General features: G+C 60.1%; 1 protein-coding gene across 2 annotated transcripts; it reads left to right on the plus strand.

Moving 5' to 3' along the window:
- Positions 1–1,606: 1,606 nt before the first annotated feature.
- On the plus strand, positions 1,607–16,530 carry SKOR1 (SKI family transcriptional corepressor 1). Of its 2 annotated transcripts, none has more exons than XM_029239323.1 (9): positions 1,607–1,675; positions 7,922–10,118; positions 11,189–11,279; positions 12,150–12,257; positions 12,775–12,846; positions 14,227–14,301; positions 14,545–14,619; positions 15,131–15,196; positions 15,706–15,874. In XM_029239323.1, exons 1-9 carry the CDS (start codon positions 1,611–1,613, stop codon positions 15,798–15,800), a joined length of 2,844 nt encoding a protein of 947 aa, XP_029095156.1. In that variant the 5' UTR covers positions 1,607–1,610; the 3' UTR covers positions 15,801–15,874. The 2 variants fall into 2 exon arrangements, with proteins under 2 accessions (XP_029095156.1, XP_029095155.1); XM_029239322.1 differs by lacking the exon at positions 1,607–1,675 and adding an exon at positions 7,507–7,700 and having other exon boundaries at positions 15,706–16,530.
- The last annotated feature ends 1,166 nt before the right edge of the window (positions 16,531–17,696 follow it).

Below are 17,696 nucleotides of genomic sequence, written 5' to 3' on the forward strand. Positions count from 1 at the left end.
TTGTGCACCCGAGGCACTCAATCTAGTCCCAGACCTGGCTATGTGCCGTATACCCAGCACCTTATTTAATCCTTATGACATCCTTGTGGGACCCAGGATATCCTGTAAGACCAGGAACTCTTTTACAGATGCAAGTTTGGAGACTCAAACAGAGCAGAACTGGGATTTGAACCCAAGCCTTGCTGAGTCCAGAGTCTGTTCTCTTTCCAGCCCCTCCGCCCACCATGCTGTGTGGAGGAGGCCCTGGGAAGGAAGCCCTTGCTACCAGGGAGCACTCAGCAAGCCTGCCAGGTGCTCCCTACCTGCCTGCCAGAGCCCATTCCCCGCCTCCTGTGAGAACCAGCCTTCAGCCTTCAGAAGCTCTGCCTGAGTAGCCTTGCCTGAATCTGTGTGGAGGCTGAGAATCCCAAGACCTTCCTAGACATCACCAGGAAGCATAGAACCTACAACTCTTGAAGAACCTGACTGGCCACTAAACAACAAGGGCACCGTTCAATCACTATGGCCAGCAAGTCTGGTCACAGCCCTTCCATTCAAATGTTGTTCACTCATTCATTTAACAAACACGTTGAGCACCAACTGTGTGCTAGGCCTTGTTCTAAGCCCTGGGAATACAACAGCGAACAAAACATTCCAGTGGGAGAGACAGAAAACACGCACAAACAAATCAGGAAATATTAACCAGTAAACAATCCAATGAAGAAAATAAAATAGCATCAGACAGACAGGAGTGAGGGGTCCGGGCAAGCAGACAGGCTTAGAGGAGGCTCAGTGTAGTGTCCAGGAGAGTCCTCTGAGGCTTCTGAAAGGCAGGTACTGAGGAGAGAAATGAAGGTAGCCTGCTCTGTGGGGCGGAGGCCTCTAAGGGCCATTGAATTTTCTTCCTGTGTGTTCCTTGGCTTGGTAGGAAATTTCTAAGTCCCACAGAGTCTCCCCTGTGCTAAAGATCTCGGATAGAGAGGGACTTAGAGCTAAGCTGGGACTGACAGCAGGTGAACCCTTGGGGGAGGAGAGGCAACTGGGACCCAAACTAGAGATTTTGGGTTGGGGAGGAGTCCTGGCGCCGGCTGAGATACCCACCCTCTTTCACAAATACCTCTGTTCAGGCCTTGGGGATATCTGTGTCTGGTTGGGGCAAATAAGTCTGTCCTGGGCTCCCTCCTCAGTCCCTCCCAGCCTAACTTGCATCCCCAAGTGCAGAGAGAGCCCCAGATTGGGCAGAGCCAGGCCCTGCAACCTTCAAACCATTCTCAAGTCCTCCAGGCTCTGCCCCTCCTCCAAGCTTAAGCGACCTACACTCAAGCAGTGTCCCTCAAGCTCCACCCCCCATCCCCTCAGGGCTCCAGAAGAAAGATGTTTATCTGCAGTGCCCTTGGGCCTCTGAGTCAACCCTTCACTCCTGCAAAGTGCCAGTGTGCCCATCCTACAGATGCACATATTGAGGCCAAGTCAAGGTCCATGGTTACTCAAGTGGACAGTAGAACTGGATCTAGGCTGAGACTTTTCTCCCTCCTTTTCATTTCCCGAGGGAGAAGTCCTTCGTTGGCAGGAGCCCTGGCCTGGCCTCTGATCCCCAAGAGCCGGGTCTGGGAGGCAGGAACCCGGAGTGTATGGCCTCTGGCAAGCCCTGGCCTCTCCCTGGAGCTTCAGTCTTCCCGTCTGCACACGGAGCGAGGTGGGTACTTCTGAGCACCTTCGTGCGGGTTCTGTGGCCCCCGCCTCCCCCGCGACCTCACCTCCCCCGCGATCTCACCTCTGCTCTCAGCTGCGGCCAGCAGGCCCCGCCCAGCCACCTTCATTTGCTGGGGCCGGGCCGCTGGGAGGGGCTAGGGTCTATCTGGTCGTCGGATTAATATCCAGATATTAAGTAAGCAATAAATTAGCAAAACTACAAGAAAATTTTACAGCCCTTTGCATTTGGCAATCATTGAGTGTTAATTAGAAATTCATTACAATTAAAACCCTGCCTAAACAGGGCCTGCGCGCCTTAATTACATCTGATTTTTAATTCAGAATACGTGTTTACACAGTAAGCGCTACGTACCCCATGATTATCCCCAATCCTCTTTATACTGTACTAATTATGTAAATTAAACCTAATTAACTGACGAAAACTGCCGTTAATTCAACTGGTGAAAGATACGTGCTTGAGGAGGAGGCGCGACCGCCCAGCCCTAGACCAAGTGGGAGCCGGAATGGGCGTGGGACGCCCGGCTCTGTGCATGCGACGCCGGGGGCTCAGAGGCAGCACAGACCCAGGGCTGGTCGGTTGCACGCCAGGCGCGTCCCTGATCCACAGTCTGGCCCTCCGACCCTGGTGCACACGGCAGTGGATAAAAGATTCAGCGCCAATGGGGGTCAGGAAGGCCAAGGGCACCGACTCCCACGGGTTCCCCAGGCTCTGGACAGGGCCGCACGACTCAGAGCCCTGTCTGAGCAAGAGGGGTGCCACCCTCCCCTGTCTGAGCCTGAGTTCAAGTCCCAGCGCTGCCCCGCACTGGCTGCCTTCATCTGAGCAAGTGACCTGGCTTTGCTAGGCCTGTTTCCTCCTCACGGAGTGTTCTGAGGGCGATCCCAAAAGCTCCTCCTGAGCTGTGCAGCGCTTGTCTTCCTTCACTAAACGAGGCCCTCCAGGCAGCATGCAACGCACGACATTTGGGGTCTGGGAGATCAGCCTGCACCCCTTATTGACCGAGGAACCTGGGTGAGTTGGCTTCCACTGCCTGACCCTCGGTTTCCTGCCTGTAAAATGGGAATAAATGATCTCTACCTATTTCCAGGGCTGTTGTGAGAAAGGGCTCTCTGCAAACTGTAAAATGCTCTTTGCGGTGATACTAACCAGTTGGACGCTGGTCCAGAGCAGAGCCCAGCTCCGACCCCAAGACCCGCTCCCCGGAGATCACTACCCCTCAAGTGAGTGGTGCCGCCTCCTCAGCCTCTCTCCAAGCTCCTTTAAGTCTTTCTCCAGTGCAGAGCCGGGTGAGAGAGCAGGCTGGGTCTGCGAAGCCGGACCGGGTGCAGGGAGCTGTCCGCAGTTTGGTTCTGAACGGAGACGCAGGGGTGAACCTGCACCCCCCTGGCGTTGCAACCCGCAAAGAGAACTTTTGTCTGAGAAGTCCCCGGGGCCCCGCGGCCCGGCTGCCGGGAGTTCTCTAGAGGCCGGCTCCAGAGGCGTTGCTGGCCCTCGCAGTACAATAGAGGCAGGGTAGGCAGGCCCTGCTCAGGGGAATCCTCCCCATCTTTTTCCCACTCCCAAGCCCCACCATCCCGGGGGCGTCCTGGCTCCGAGACCGTTGTCACCACCACGCCGAATTCTGAGATGCCTTTTAAAAAATCATTAGGAGGCTAAGAATAATTACCGAACGGGATTGTAATTATGGGGTGGGGAGGCCGGCCGAGGGAGGGGGGATGAGCAGGTGGAGGCTGGGGGCGGCTCTCGGACCGGGACGGAAAATAGGTTCCTGTCTTCCTTGGAGGGAAGTGGGGCGGGAGGGAGGTAGAGATCGGCAGAGTTAGAACGGGACAGAGGCAGAGCCTGGGAAAGACGCGCCAGTGGAGGGGCAAGAGTCAGAGAGAGAAAAGGGGCTGAGCAGGCTCTGGGAGGAAAGAAAGAAAGACAAGGAAATCCAAGAGAGAGAGACGGGAACTCTGGAAGGTGAAGGAGCGAGAACCCCTCTAGAAGAGACCCCGCAGCAGAGACTAAGCCCTCAAGCTTGGGGGGGAGGGTAGTTTCGTGACCTCGGAAAACGCGTTAGCCAAGGGGAGAAGGGGGTGGCAAACGAGTCCTAGGGCCTGGCCGCCCCCTCTCTCCGAGAGTAGGCCTGGGCGATCCGCTCCCACCCCCTGAGGCGTGCCCCAGGGTCCCTGCGACCCCGCAGGGAAGAGAGAAACAGAGGAGAGAAGTGTAGGAGAAGGGCGAGACGAACCCTAGAGGAGCCCGAGTGCCGGAGGGGAGAGGGCCTGTAACCCAGAGCGAGAGGGAAAACGAGGGGGCGGGGGCGAGGGCGACCCGGCGCCGCTGGCCGCGGAAGATTTATGGCGCCGCCCGGGTTCCAAGGACGGGCTGCTCTCGTCGCTGCTGCCCGCGTCGGTAGCCGCCACAGCCGCTGCGCCCCCTGCCCTGGCGGCCCGCCGCGCCCCGGGCCATGCCTGCCATTATTAACTTCTGTTTGATTAGGGTAATTGTTCAAACTTGGGCCGGACAGTATGATTAATTATAGTTTAATTAACGTGTCCATTAAGGACACTTAATGCCACGGAGGGGTGGGAGGCGAGAGGGCGTACGGGTGCGGGCACAGAGGGAGGGAGTGCGACTGATAACTCAAATAAGGAAAGACGGAGATTGAGAGAGAGGGAGAAGATGAGACCCACTGGGATAGTGGGGGAAAGGATGGTGAAGACAGAAGCCGACAGAGAAAAGAGAGGGCTGGAGAGAAATGGAGCTCTGGGAAGAGAGAAGATGCCAGGGAGCGTCTGCAGCATCAGGGGCTAGAACCCCACCACGGGGAAACTGATTTCACAGGAGAGCTAGGGAGTAGTCTAGTGGTCAACTAGTAGTTGACCCCAGGTATCTCCCAGTGATGACTTGGATCCAGCCCTGGGCTGGTTGGTGTTGGGGGGCGGGGGGGAGAGTCAAGGCCTAGGACCTCCAAACCCAGTTCCCGAGTCCACAGCTCAGTGAAGGAGGCAGGAGGTCGCCCCTCCCCAGGCTGGAGCTGTCCTGACACCTCGCATCCAAGTCTGAAGCCGTGGGGGAGTTGGTTCTGCCCTTTTCCAGCTGCCATTCCCCTGGTACCCCACATCCTGATCTCTTCTCCGGCTCCCCACACTACTGGCTTCCCAAGGCCACTGCCTTGGCACAAAAGTACAGTACCCATCCCCTCTCCCTTTCCTTCTGAATCTTCCGTAGCCCCATTACCTGGCTTTGGTCTCGGTCCTGGCCCCTTAGCCGGGAGCGCTGAGGCCTTCGCACTTTGTTCTTGGGGGCAAACTTTGTGGCCCCAGGCCCTACCTCCCTCCTGGTCCCCTTAATGAGCTTGGGCCGCAGGTGCCGGGCGCAGGGAGCAGGTGTGTGGCCGCTTACCTGGGGCGCCCAGACCCGGGGGCTGTGGGGAGGCGGAGGGCGCGGCGCGTGGCCCGCGGACTAGCGGACCCCGGGAGGGCGCGAGTGACTGCGCGGGCGGTGGGTGTGGCGCCCCGGCTCGCAGATGTCAGGCGCGCCCGCCCCGCGCTGGCCTCGCCACTCGGGCTGTCACCGCGCCTTGCCAGCCGCCGCGCCATGCGCTCCAGGCTTCGGCCTCCACTCCGGGCTCGTCCGGGGCATCAGGGGCAAAGGCACAGGGCACAAGTCTCCCCGCCCGGGACCCTGGAGCCCCGCGCCAGTTGAGAGACGGCGCCGCGCGGGAGGGGCCAGCGGGACCGCGAGTGTGAGCGCGGGGAGCCCGGGAGCGCGGCTGTGCGCGCGCGCGGGGAGGGGCCGCGCCGTCACCCGGAGAGCCCAGCGGATCCCGGACTCCCGCCCGCCGCTCCGCCCGCCGCGCACCTCCGTTCACCGCTCGCCCGGCTCCAGCCGCCGCCGCACGGTGAGTACCCGCGCCCGGTCGCCGGCTGCCCCCGCGCCCTGTCTCTACAGCTTTTTTCGTTTAGTTCTTCCGATTTGGGTTCTTGTGGTCGTTGTTATTATTATTATACCTAAAGACTCCATCGCCTCACTCTCTGCGCTGCCTGCCTCCCGCCTCGTCGCCCTCTCCAAGCTCACCCCTCAAGCCCCACGAGCCGGCGAGGGCTCCCTGAGCCGCCCTGGCCGCTGCTCCTTGTCACTGCGCACAACCCTTTGCCCGGGCTTTCCACTCTGGCTTTCGAAATTCGGTTCCTTTCCGAATTTCGGAAAGGGTTCCCCTTCTCCTGGATCCGGGGTCCGGAGCCCCCTCCCCCATTAGGGAAAACCCCGGGGGGACTCCAGACCGTCAGTCTGGGGAGGACGCGCTCGGATCAGGGCGCTCCCTTCACTGCATGCGGGCAAGGCACACTTGCCGATTTCGGGAAACCGAGAAGACATTATCATTTCCCAGAACCGTGGCTCCCTCGCCACCTCCCTAGCCTGAGAACCCTTAAAAGGGGGGTGCGGGGCTTTTCTTGCAGAGCCCTCAGCCGAGGAGTTAGGACAGTGCTTTTGCCTCCTAAAATGTTGCAAGGGACTTCAACGCAAAAGGAGGGTCTACTAGTTTCAATTCGATCCACGGAGATAAAGATGAAAGACAGATAACAGATAAATAGCTTGATACTTGAAGAAGGTATGAAGACAGATGGGAGAAAGAGGAGCTAGCGAGGAGAGACAGACAGCTCAGAACAGATAAGACCGACAGATGCGGGGTACCTAGACAAACAGAGAGGGAGGGAGGGAGGCAGACTGACAGAAGATCCCAGTCTCCTTGATGAAGCTTTTGAGCTCGGATGCCCTGTCCTGCTAGAGCTGCCCCTTTTGAAAATTGATTTGCCTTTTCTGCCGAGTTTAGAGGAGGGGCCCTTGGGGTTGGGCTGCCTGGGCCGCAGGAGCCCCTGCAGCCATGGGCCGGGTGGGAGCCTTCGGTGTCTGAGGATACATGGCTGGGCTCAGCCACCTAGGGGGCCCCAAGCATCAATCCCCGGGTCCTTCCCGCTGCTGATGTCCGCAGACGCGGCTGCCTCCCTGCCTCGGCCAGAGAGCAAAGCTCGGGACCAGCAGTAACTTTTGACCTGGAGCCTTGTGGTGGCTTCAGAGACCGGCCAGGATCCTTCTCAGCCCATATGAGTCAGGACAGCCCGGCACGAAGGATACTCAAAAAAAGAAAAAAAAGATGCTCCAAAAGAGGAAGCTCAGAACCTGGAGAGACTGCATTTGGCCTGAGTGGGAAAGGCATATCTGAAGGAGGAAAACTTAGGGAGTGGATGCCTAGAAGCAAAAGAGAAGTGGCTTCTGAGGAACTTCCTTGAGAACCTCTCCGTCCCACATGCTGACCCGGAGGGAAACCAGCTTTGGTCTGGAACGCAGCTAAAAATGCAGAAAATGTGGTTAGGAATTGCTTGACCCTGATCCCACCGATGGTTGGAAAGAAAACGGTTTATATTTCCAGCCGGAATCTTTCTGCTCAACGAACGCGAGGCTCCGGGCGTGAGAGGAAAAGATCGTGTTTGTGGAAAGCAGTGCTGTTATCCCGGGGAGCCGGCTTGGCGCGGAGCTGGGTGCAGTGGGGGCAACCCTGAGGCTGGGCACTCACGGCGTGCTTTGGAAAGAGTCGGGTTCAGCACCACGAACAGCGGTCGCCTCTGTCTCTCCCCGCCTCCCTCACGGCCTCTAGGCCCTCCTCCTTCTCCTTTCCACCTCCCAACCACCCCCCCCGCCCCCCCCCGCCCCCTGCTGTCTGGAGATGGGCAGTGACCGCCCCTCCCCCCTCCCTATTCCTCCCTGCGCTGCCCCCGCCCGCGTGCATGCGCGACTGAGCAGAGGGGCGGCCTGTCCCCGACGTCAGGGCTTCAGGACCCGGACGGGTAGGGCAGCCTGCGAGGGTGGCCGAAGACGCACGGATCTGGGCGCCAGGAAGCCTGGGTTCGGCAATGGCTTTGCTGTGTGGCCTTGGGCAAGTCACTCTCCGTCTCTGGGCCCCACTTCCTCCCCTGTCCGAAAAGAAGATCAGGTTCCTAGCTACCGGGGCATTCCTGAGGTCTCAATTACCCATACTCCTCCTCCAAACCCCGGGGGCTTTTGTTCCAGCGCCAGCACGCGTCTGAATAACAAAAGGCGCCCGTCCAGGGGGCGAATGAGCTTGGACTCCCCATTGCCAAGTTTCCCCGCGCGCCCGACTCGGCGCGCCCTGCTGGGCGGGCCCAAGCGGCGTTGGCGCTGAAAATGGCTCATCGGCTCTCTGCTTTCTCTGTTTCGCAGGAGCGGCGGCATGGAGGCTCTCACCACTCAGCTGGGGCCGGGGCGCGAGGGCAACTCCTCGCCCAACTCCAAGCAGGAGCTGCAGCCCTACTCGGGCTCCAGCGCTCTCAAACCCAACCAGGTGGGCGAGACGTCGCTGTACGGGGTGCCTATCGTGTCTCTGGTCATCGACAGTCAGGAGCGCCTATGCCTGGCGCAGATCTCCAACACCCTCCTCAAGAACTACAGCTACAATGAGATCCACAACCGCCGCGTGGCCCTGGGCATCACATGCGTGCAGTGCACACCGGTGCAACTGGAGATTCTGCGTCGGGCCGGGGCCATGCCCATCTCGTCGCGCCGCTGCGGCATGATCACCAAGCGCGAGGCCGAACGCCTTTGCAAGTCGTTCCTGGGCGAGCACAAGCCACCCAAGCTGCCCGAGAACTTCGCCTTTGATGTGGTGCACGAGTGCGCCTGGGGCTCGCGTGGCAGCTTCATCCCCGCGCGTTACAACAGCTCGCGTGCCAAGTGTATCAAGTGCGGTTACTGCAGCATGTACTTCTCGCCTAACAAGTTCATCTTCCACTCGCACCGCACACCCGACGCCAAATACACGCAGCCCGACGCAGCCAACTTTAACTCGTGGCGCCGACACCTCAAACTCAGTGACAAGTCGGCCACAGACGAACTGAGCCACGCTTGGGAGGACGTCAAGGCCATGTTCAATGGTGGCACTCGCAAGCGGACTTTCTCGCTGCAAGGAGGCGGCGGCGCTAATGGCGGGTCGGGTGGGCAGGGGAAGGGTGGTGCTGGTGGTGGCGGCGGGGGCGGCCCGGGGTGCGGCGCGGAGATGGCCCCAGGCCCGCCGCCCCACAAAAGCCTGCGTTGTGGCGAAGAAGAGGCCGCCGGGCCTCCCGGACCGCCTCCTCCTCACGCGCAGCGGGGACTTGGTCTGGCGGCGGGAGCTGGCGGCCCCCCGGGCCCTGGAGGGCCTGGTGGCGGCGCCGGCGTACGCAGCTACCCAGTGATCCCAGTGCCCAGCAAGGGCTTTGGCCTCTTGCAGAAGCTGCCCCCGCCGCTTTTCCCTCATCCCTACGGTTTTCCCACGGCCTTCGGCCTCTGCCCCAAAAAGGACGACCCCGTGCTAGGCGCGGGCGAACCCAAGGGCGGCCCAGGCACCGGGAGCGGCGGGGGCGCAGGCACTGGCGCAGGCGCGGGCGGCCCAGGAACCGGCCACTTGCCCCCCGGTGCGGGGGCTGGCCCGGGCGGCGGCGCCATGTTCTGGGGTCACCAGCCCCCCGGAGCAGCCAAGGACGCAGCGGCCGTGGCTGCGGCGGCTGCCGCAGCCACTGTGTACCCGACGTTTCCCATGTTCTGGCCGGCGGCAGGCAGTCTCCCAGTGCCGCCCTATCCAGCCGCGCAAAGCCAAGCCAAAGCCGTGGCGGCGGCTGTAGCGGCGGCAGCGGCGGCGGCTGCGGCTGCTGCCGGTGGCGGCGGCCCCGAGCCCCTGGACGGTGCTGAGCCGACCAAGGAGGGCGGCCTGGTCGCAGAGGAGCGCTGCCCCAGCGCGCTGTCCCGCGGGCCGCTGGACGAGGAGGGCGCCGACGAGGCGCTGCCGCCCCCACTGGCCCCGCCGCCCCCGCCGCCCGCACGCAAAGGCTCCTACGTGTCGGCCTTCCGGCCTGTGGTCAAAGACGCGGAGAGCATCGCCAAGCTCTACGGTAGCGCCCGCGACGTGTACGGCGGCGGGCCAGCCCGTGGGCCCGGGCCAGGCGCAGGGTCCGGCGGCGGCTACGTGAGCCCGGACTTTCTGAGCGAGGGCAGCTCCAGCTACCACTCCGCCTCCCCCGACGTGGACACTGCGGACGAGCCCGAGGTGGACGTGGAGTCCAACCGCTTCCCCGACGACGAGGGAGCCCCGGACGAGGCCGAGCCCGGCGCAGCCGGCGCGCCCAGCACAGGAGACGGCCCTGATGGCGACCAGCAGGCAGGGCCCCTGTCTACCACCTCATCGGGCGCCGACGGCCCCACAGACTCTCCCGACGGCGGCAGCCCTCGTCCCCGGCGCCCCCCGGGTCTACCCCCAGCCAGTCGGTCTGCATTTGGGGACCTGGCGGCCGACGACATGGTGCGGAGACCGGAGAGGAGCCCGCCAAGTGGCGGCTATGAGCTGCGAGAGTCTTGCGGACCGCTCGGGGGGCCCGCGCCGGCCAAGGTGAGCCCCGCGCCCGCCCCGCTGGGGGCGCCTCTTTGCTTACCCCTCGGCAGCTCTGGGATGTGGGGCAGGCCCTGGCCGGGTTGGGGACGGGAAGTTTGTTCTGAGCGGGCCTTCCAGCAGTAGGCCCCGGCTGCTCTGGATAGGCCCAGCTTCGGGAGCTCTGTGGAGCTGGGCTCCCTGGGACCCCCGACTGAGGGTTTCGGAAGATCGGGGGGTGGGGGTGGCGGGTAGGCCTGAAAAATGCGTGTGCTGTGTTTTTGTTGATGGGAGTGGGGAGGAGACAGGCAGAGACTGGCAGTCACACAGAGACAGAAAGGTAGAAGTAAAATGGGTCTGGAGGAAAGGGACCAAAATCCAGAGAAAAGCGCTCAAGATGCCGGGCCGGTAGCACGCCCTCCTGGATGGGGATGTGAGCCCCGGGGAAGACGAGCCGGTAAACAGAGGAGAGGGATGCCTCTCCACCAAGCCGCAGTACGGGGTCCCCGGAATCTTCCTCCACACGAACTCGTAGTTTTCCGAGTCTCTTCGAATTCCTGCCCTAGGAACCGCAGGGTTCGTTGGCAGGAAGCTGTCGTCGAGAAGGTGTGCGGGGCGGGAGAGGGGCTCTCTGGCTGCCGGGGCCGCGGGTTCGGGTGGGGGGTGTGCACTTGAAAGTGGGTGCGCACACCTGTACATTTCCATTCGGTCCATTAAAACACGAATCATTAGCCGGATGCGAAAGGCGTCGTTTATATCGGGGACTGGGCGCGGGCGGGAGGGAAGACGCTGAGACGGGCGAAGAGGGTGGGGGCGGCTTTCAGCTGCCCTTGGCTTGGGAGCCGCTTTGTGTTTCGGGTAATTTTCTCGAGGGCGCTAATAATTACCAGGAATCCACAACGGTGATGCGGCCTCCGAGGGCGCAAGGCTGCGGCGCGTGCGTCACGGCCGCCCGAGGCGCTCGGGTCCAGCGGGCGAGCGCACCTCCGTCACCCCCTCATGTTCTCTCCTGGCCGCGGCGCAGGTCTGGGCTGCTGCGAGCCGCCGCCAAACGCCCCCCCTAACCGCCTGTCATTTCTCGGCCGCCGCAGGTGTACGCGCCCGAGCTGGAGGAGCACGTGAAGAGCGCGGCGGCGGCGCTGGGGCCCGCGGCCTCCTACCTCTGCACCCCCGAGGCCCACGGTAACGCCCCCAGCCCCCCTGCCGAGGTCCCTGGCCAGTGTGATGGGGGGACCGCGCGCAGAGGGCCGGGGCCAGAGGAGGCCTGCGAGGGAAGACGAGAGGAGGAAAGAGGCAGAGAAAATGAGAGAAAGAGGGAGAGGGAAAGAAAAACAGTGAAAGAAAAAGGAAGCTAAGCGAGGACTCCCAACGACTTACATCCGCCCTCTCCACCGCATAGATACCGCTCACGTACACCTCAGGCACTGGGTTAAACCTTTTACAAACCACGCCTGGCGTCCTTTTCAGAACCTCTCATTTATTCAGCAAGTGTTCCCTGTGGTCAGGACGGATCGGGAACGGGTGGGGACGCATGGCCACCCCTTTGGGGACTCCTGAAGTGCCGTGGTAGCTGCAGCCCAACGCGGGGGCACGTGCGCGCGGGACCCAGTGGCTCTCAGAGAATGGATTGAGGCCCTCGGAAATCCGGGCAGGCCAGGCCGGGGAAGATGTCTCCCCCCGCAGCCGCCACCCTGAGGGTCGCCGCCTGGGCCGCGTTCTCGGTGCAGGTAGACCCGGCGGCCACGCGCGCTCGCGGTGCCCCAGTATCTGCACGCGATGTAGGTCGCTTGTCCCTGGTGGGCTCGGCTGCTCGTTTTGCTCTTTTCCAAGGGGCTGGGAAGGGGGCGTGGAGCCGGAGATGAGCAGATCGCGCGCGGGGGAGGGGGTGGCCGGCCCAAAGCCTGAGGGTGCGAGCCCAGGCGCACAGCCGGGAACCAGCGGCGTCCACGACGCTTTTAATTAGGGCTCGGGCGCCCCGACCGCGGCAGCTCTGGCCGTATCGGGGTCACGGTTTCTTTGCCTCTCCTTGAAACTCGGTTTATTGCCTTTAAGAGCCAGATAAGGAAGACAATCACTCGACCGCCGACGATTTGGAAACAAGGAAATCCTATCCAGACCAAAGGAGTATCTCCCAGCCAAGTCCCGCAAATACAGACAGAGGTGAGCCCTAGGACCTTCGCACTCCACCCCCACCCGGGAGCTGGGCCCCAGGTCGCCCAGGTTTCCACCTGCTCCAGCGGCAAGCCTAAGGGGCTGCCGTTCCTCTCTCGCGGCTGGCACATAAATATTTAAATAGTGTGGGCAAGGTTCAGGCCAGGTTTCCTGAGTTGCTTACCTCCTTGCTGGGTTTGAGGCTCTTCCGTGAGGGAAGGAGGCTTACTAGAATATGAGGAACACCATCACCCACATAAAACAGGTCAAAGGGCACTTCCTGCCCTAAGATAGCCTGTTTTCCCTGGGTCCACTCTCTTCCAGCGGGTCACTCTCTAAAATAAAGGCTGTATCCCTAAAATAATGACTTGAAAGGTGGGTAGTACTGGATGCCTGTAACTGTCTCCTCTAAAGGCAGAGCATCTGAAATAGGTTTCCAACTTAGCACAGTTCCCAGGAAGCTCACCCCTCCCCTCCCAAGGCCTCTCCCAGGACAAAACCCCTCTTACTTGCCCTTCTATCCCAGGTGAAGATGGGCTCACCCTAGATGTCACGGGAACTCAACTAGTGGAGAAGGATATCGAGAACCTGGCCAGAGGTGAGGTTAAATCTGTGAAATGGGGGTACACTGTGCTTGGGGGCGATGGGCCCTTCTTGTAAAGGGGTGTTGTTCGTGTAGGAGTGAGTGTGAGAAGAAAAGTCTCTTGGGGAATCAGTCTTCATTGAGCCAAAGGGATAATTCCCTGGACACATTATCCTGGCACAGAGGTCGGGGTCGGGGGTGGGAAGTGGAAGAGTGAAGTGAGCAGGGGGAGGGAAGCAGCCACCCCAGAGTTCCCAAGGCCGGGCCTGTCTGAATAACCCAGTGAGAAAGAAAGATGAGTAATGATCCTTAGAACTTGATGCATGTGGACAGTCAGGGCAATCTGGGTCTCTCAGCCTCCTCTGAATAGCAAGATTTTGAGGACGCATTTACTTTAGGAATGTCTCAGAGGGTTTCTTTTTTTTCCCGCCTGGAGTTAATGCATAACCAACTCCACCCCACCCTAAATAAGGTGAGGATGGACCTTGTTTGTGGAATGGGGTCCTGGGGTTGCTGCTCCACTGCAAAAGGAAGAGTGTGACTTGAGGCACAGAGAAAGGAGCTTCTAACCCACTTTGCTTCTCTGTCTCCCATTTTTGTGTTTTCTGAGCACCTGCTAGGGGAGGATTTCTCAGAGAGCCTCCCCATGTGGAGGACCAGATACCAATAGCTCCGTGGTCAGGGCAGCCCCCTGCCACTCCTTTGGAGCTGCTTTTGAGGGCACCAACAGGCCTTTCCACACCCAATTGCTTCTCCCTGCCCCCACCCAGCTCAGGGTTGGGCTTGGAAATTGGTGTGGGGAGGGAGAGAAGCACTGGTGGTCTTCCGCTCTTCCTAGTTACAGATTTTACAGGCTCTGTGATTACCTTCAAAATCCTTGGTGCTTCTTATGAGCGCTCTTAACGTGAATTTGGGGTCTTGGGACCTCTTGAAATTGTAAACAAACTGTTGTGAATATATGTATTTTTCCAGGGCAGAGGTCCAAGGCTTTGACCAGATTCCCCCTGGTCTGTATCATTGAAGGGAGGGATTAAGTCTGTCAATTGAAGGGGTAAACCGCATCATCCTAGGCCAACCTCTAAGCTTAGGGAGTTAGGGACAACTTAAAGCAGAAACCATGCTGGTTGGCACCTGGGGCCAGGGCCAAGAAGTCCAACATGCATTCTACTATCCTGAATTTGATTCTCCTGGGCAACCTAATCCCCTAACCCCATTTCTTGCCCAAATCCTTTGGGTGCAGATGGAAAAACTGAGTGTTGAGGGCCTCTACCATCCGGTCGTGCCCTCCCCTACTCCCATCTCAGGGGAACCGGCCAGGGGAGGACCTGGGTACCTTATGGGCCTCCTGAGTCCCACCATCCTCTTCCTTTACCTCCCACTCTTGCCCCTTCACAGACGAATTGCAAAAACTGCTCCTGGAGCAAATGGAGCTCCGCAAGAAGCTGGAGCGAGAATTTCAGAGTCTCAAAGGTACCCCATCCAGACCCAACCCACCTCATCACCAGAGCCTTCTTCCCGCAAGCTCCAGGCTGAGCCCGGGACCCCAGTGCAAGTAGCTGCCGCTCCGCACGAGGCCGGAGCCACAGAACCCTCCTTTTCTGGGGGTTCCCACTAGGCCAAAGACGGAGGGGGTGGGGTGCGGCTGGGGAGTGGAGAAAGTCGGCCGAGGGAGGGGGCTGTGCGTAACAGCTCTCACTTAATCAATTTGCACAGATAATTTTCAGGATCAAATGAAGAGGGAATTGGCTTATCGAGAAGAAATGGTGCAACAGCTGCAAATTGTCAGAGGTAAGACGGGAGTCAGGTGAGCGCGTGCACGGGCCGTAACTGCCTCTCGTCTGGCGGGAGCCGCAATGTTGGCTCAGTCATTTGGATTTAAATTGAAGGTAACTTAACAATTATTTTTTTATTTAATATCCTTTGTATACTCTGATTAGCCTCAGAATGGCAAGCGAGCCCAGCAAACGGCTTGCAGGCATCATTACATGGAGTGATTGAACTTCTTATCGCGGCAATTTCCATGGTTTCTAAATTAAAAATCGAGGCGTAAAATTACCTGGGAAGTAATGCCTAAGTTTGCTTTAATTTTGGTTAGATCCGTCTGCCTTTAAGCGCCATCCCAGGCCATTTCCTCCCTCTGCCAAGCTGCAGTTTGGAGCTTTGACGCCCCCTCCCTCAGTCTCTGGGACTTGTTTCTGCCAGGGGCTGAGCGCTGAGAACAGGGTGAGGCCCGGGCTGTGACCCCAGCGGGCCCTAAGGTGGTCTCATTTGGTCACCGGCTACTTCCTATGTCTTCCAGATACTCTGTGTAACGAACTTGACCAAGAGAGGAAGGCGCGCTATGCCATCCAGCAGAAATTAAAAGGTGAGGAAGCCGGGGAAAGAAGGAGGGGTGCCAGGCGCTGGCTGTGCAGGCGAATGAGTGAATGAATGAACGAACGAATGAATGAATGAATGGCAGTGCCAGTGAGAGGGGAAGGCCAGGTCTACATAGATCAGTAGCTGAGAAGAGGGAACTGGAAATTGATTTTAATGGAGAAATGATGCTAGAATGGTGGGATAGGGAGAAAGAGCCCCTTGAGTTCTGAGCATTGGGAAATCTGCCACCGGGTCCAAATCTGGTTTGGGGCCGATCGACCTCCCTCTTACTGTGCCTCAGTTTCCTCTTCTGTAAAATGGGCCAATTGAACTAGAGCAGTGGTTCTGGATAGCCAGGATCTCTCTACTACCCTCTCACCTTCTGATGCTCTCGCTTGAGAACCCCTGAGCCTGAAGGGGGTGGGTGAGACCCGGGCGGACAGAGGAGGGAGGGAGCCCGTGGGCCGCGCAGGCCTGGCGAGGCGCCCAACATTGCCCAATCGACTGTCTCTCCAGAAGCTCACGACGCCCTGCACCACTTCTCCTGCAAGATGCTGACGCCCCGGCACTGCACTGGCAACTGCTCCTTCAAGCCCCCGCTGTTGCCCTAGGGCCGGCCCGGCCGCGCCCACGCGCCCTCAAGCCATGCTGCTCTCTTCTTGTAAATACCCGCGGCCGCGGCGGCCTAAGGCGAGATACAAGCCATTCGGACTGGACCGATGTAAATACAGCCTCCCGCCCGCCCGCTCTCCTCCCGGGCGCCTCGGCCTTGCCCGCCCCCTCCCGGGCGCCCCCGCCCAGGACCCCGTCTCCGTTTCCAACTGTAAATACCACCTCGCCCCACGGTTGAACTCCTGGGCATCGGACCTCATGGGGTTAACCGGACCGAAGGGGGTAAGAAAGGGGAGGGGGCCTCTCCCCCCTGTACAGCCTCGGAACCCCAATTGTGAATACAATGTAGGAACTTCGCTGGCCCCGCGCTCCCCGTCCCGTCCACTTCTGAAAGTCTTGTTCCTAATGACAAAGTGGCTATGTGCAATGGATATAAATGTACTGTGAGTCTCTCGGTTCAGTATTGGGTTCACTTTAACTTATTTATGCTGTAAGTTATTTGCTTCCTTCTCCTGGACCTACTTCCGGTCCCGTTTTGCATTCACTCTTGGGTTTTGCTTTGTCTATTTTTTTGTTGTAACCTCTTAATGTAACAGCACTTTAAAAAGGGCGACAACTGCAACTGACTCACGAGAGGGAGACCACCTTGAGCCTGATTGGGGAGACCACCCTGTATCCGTGACTTTTGTTTTGTTTTTAATAAAAAAAAATCTGTTACTTCCCGGGGCTGTGGAGGTGGGAGGGCGGCGGGGGGAGGGGCGGGGGAGACGGGCGCAACAGGTGGTGCGTGGGGACCACAGCGCGGGCTCTGGGGCGCCCGGGCTGAGACCCGCATTTTCTCAGGTGGGCAGCAGCAAGCATCCCGATCTCTCCACCAGTCCTTTAGGCACCCCCAGCTTGCCCCAAAGGCCACCCCCGCCCCGCTCCCTTGGGCCTCGGCGGAGAATGAGAACTACTGCAAGGTCTCTGACTCTTCCCTCCAGCGCTCGCAGGGGCCGAGAGTTTACTCGTGCCCATTTCCACGTCTGCCCTACCGGAGAAGCCACCTCCGGGGCGCTCAGAGACCGAATCGGGCCCTGCCGGGAATCCCAGGTTCAACCAGAACTGCCAGGAGGCGTGGGTACTGTCCGCCAGGCCCTGGAGCTTTGGGGCGGGGCGGGGCGGGGGCGAGGTAAGAGTGGTGGGCCTGGGCCCGGCAGGCCTGGAAAGGACGCGGGGGACTCGCAGCTTGTGCGCAGATGCGCTCCCGCCTGCCTCGCCGCTAGCTGAACGGAGGGAGCCCTGGCGGTTTTTGACGTTCCGTCCATTTTAGTCCCACCGGGTTTGCGGACGTCGAGGAGCCCAAGGAGGAAGGTGAGATACGCCGGCCGCTGGAATCCGGGGGGGACGGCCGCGGTTGCCGAGGCCTTACCTCGCCACGTGCCTCCCCCTTCGGCCTCAGTTTCCACAGGGCACCCGCTTCTTGGGCTACAGATAAATGATGGAAATGGCAGCGCGCTTTTTGGAGGGGGAGGAGAATGTGGGAAAGCGCACGGTCCCGGGAATCATTTGGTATCAAATTTCCCCTCCTTACCTGACTAGCAGAGGTGCCGTGTCTTGCCCGTAAGTCTTCCTAGGCCTCTTCTCGGCCTCTAAAATAATATTCAGGCCTCCGTCCCCGGCGGCTCGTGGACGCGCTCTGGGAGGAAGCAAGCGCAGGGCATCACTCCGCAGCCTGGACCCGCGCGCCCCGACGACCCTGCCCTCCGATACCCCAGGACTCTCACTGCGCGTCCCCGGGCGGCCCGGCAGAGACCCTGGAGGCGGGCGTTCTGTGCCCAGCCGCCGGGCAAGCAGCAGGGGCCCGGGAGCCCTCGGCTGCGCCGGTGGGGAAGTTTCGTGGCGGGTCGTCCGGG

This window comes from Monodon monoceros, unplaced genomic scaffold (assembly GCF_005190385.1).
Source record: "Monodon monoceros isolate NGI ecotype Baffin Bay Population unplaced genomic scaffold, NGI_Narwhal_1 Super_Scaffold_21, whole genome shotgun sequence".
NCBI classification, from domain to species: Eukaryota; Metazoa; Chordata; class Mammalia; order Artiodactyla; family Monodontidae; genus Monodon; species Monodon monoceros.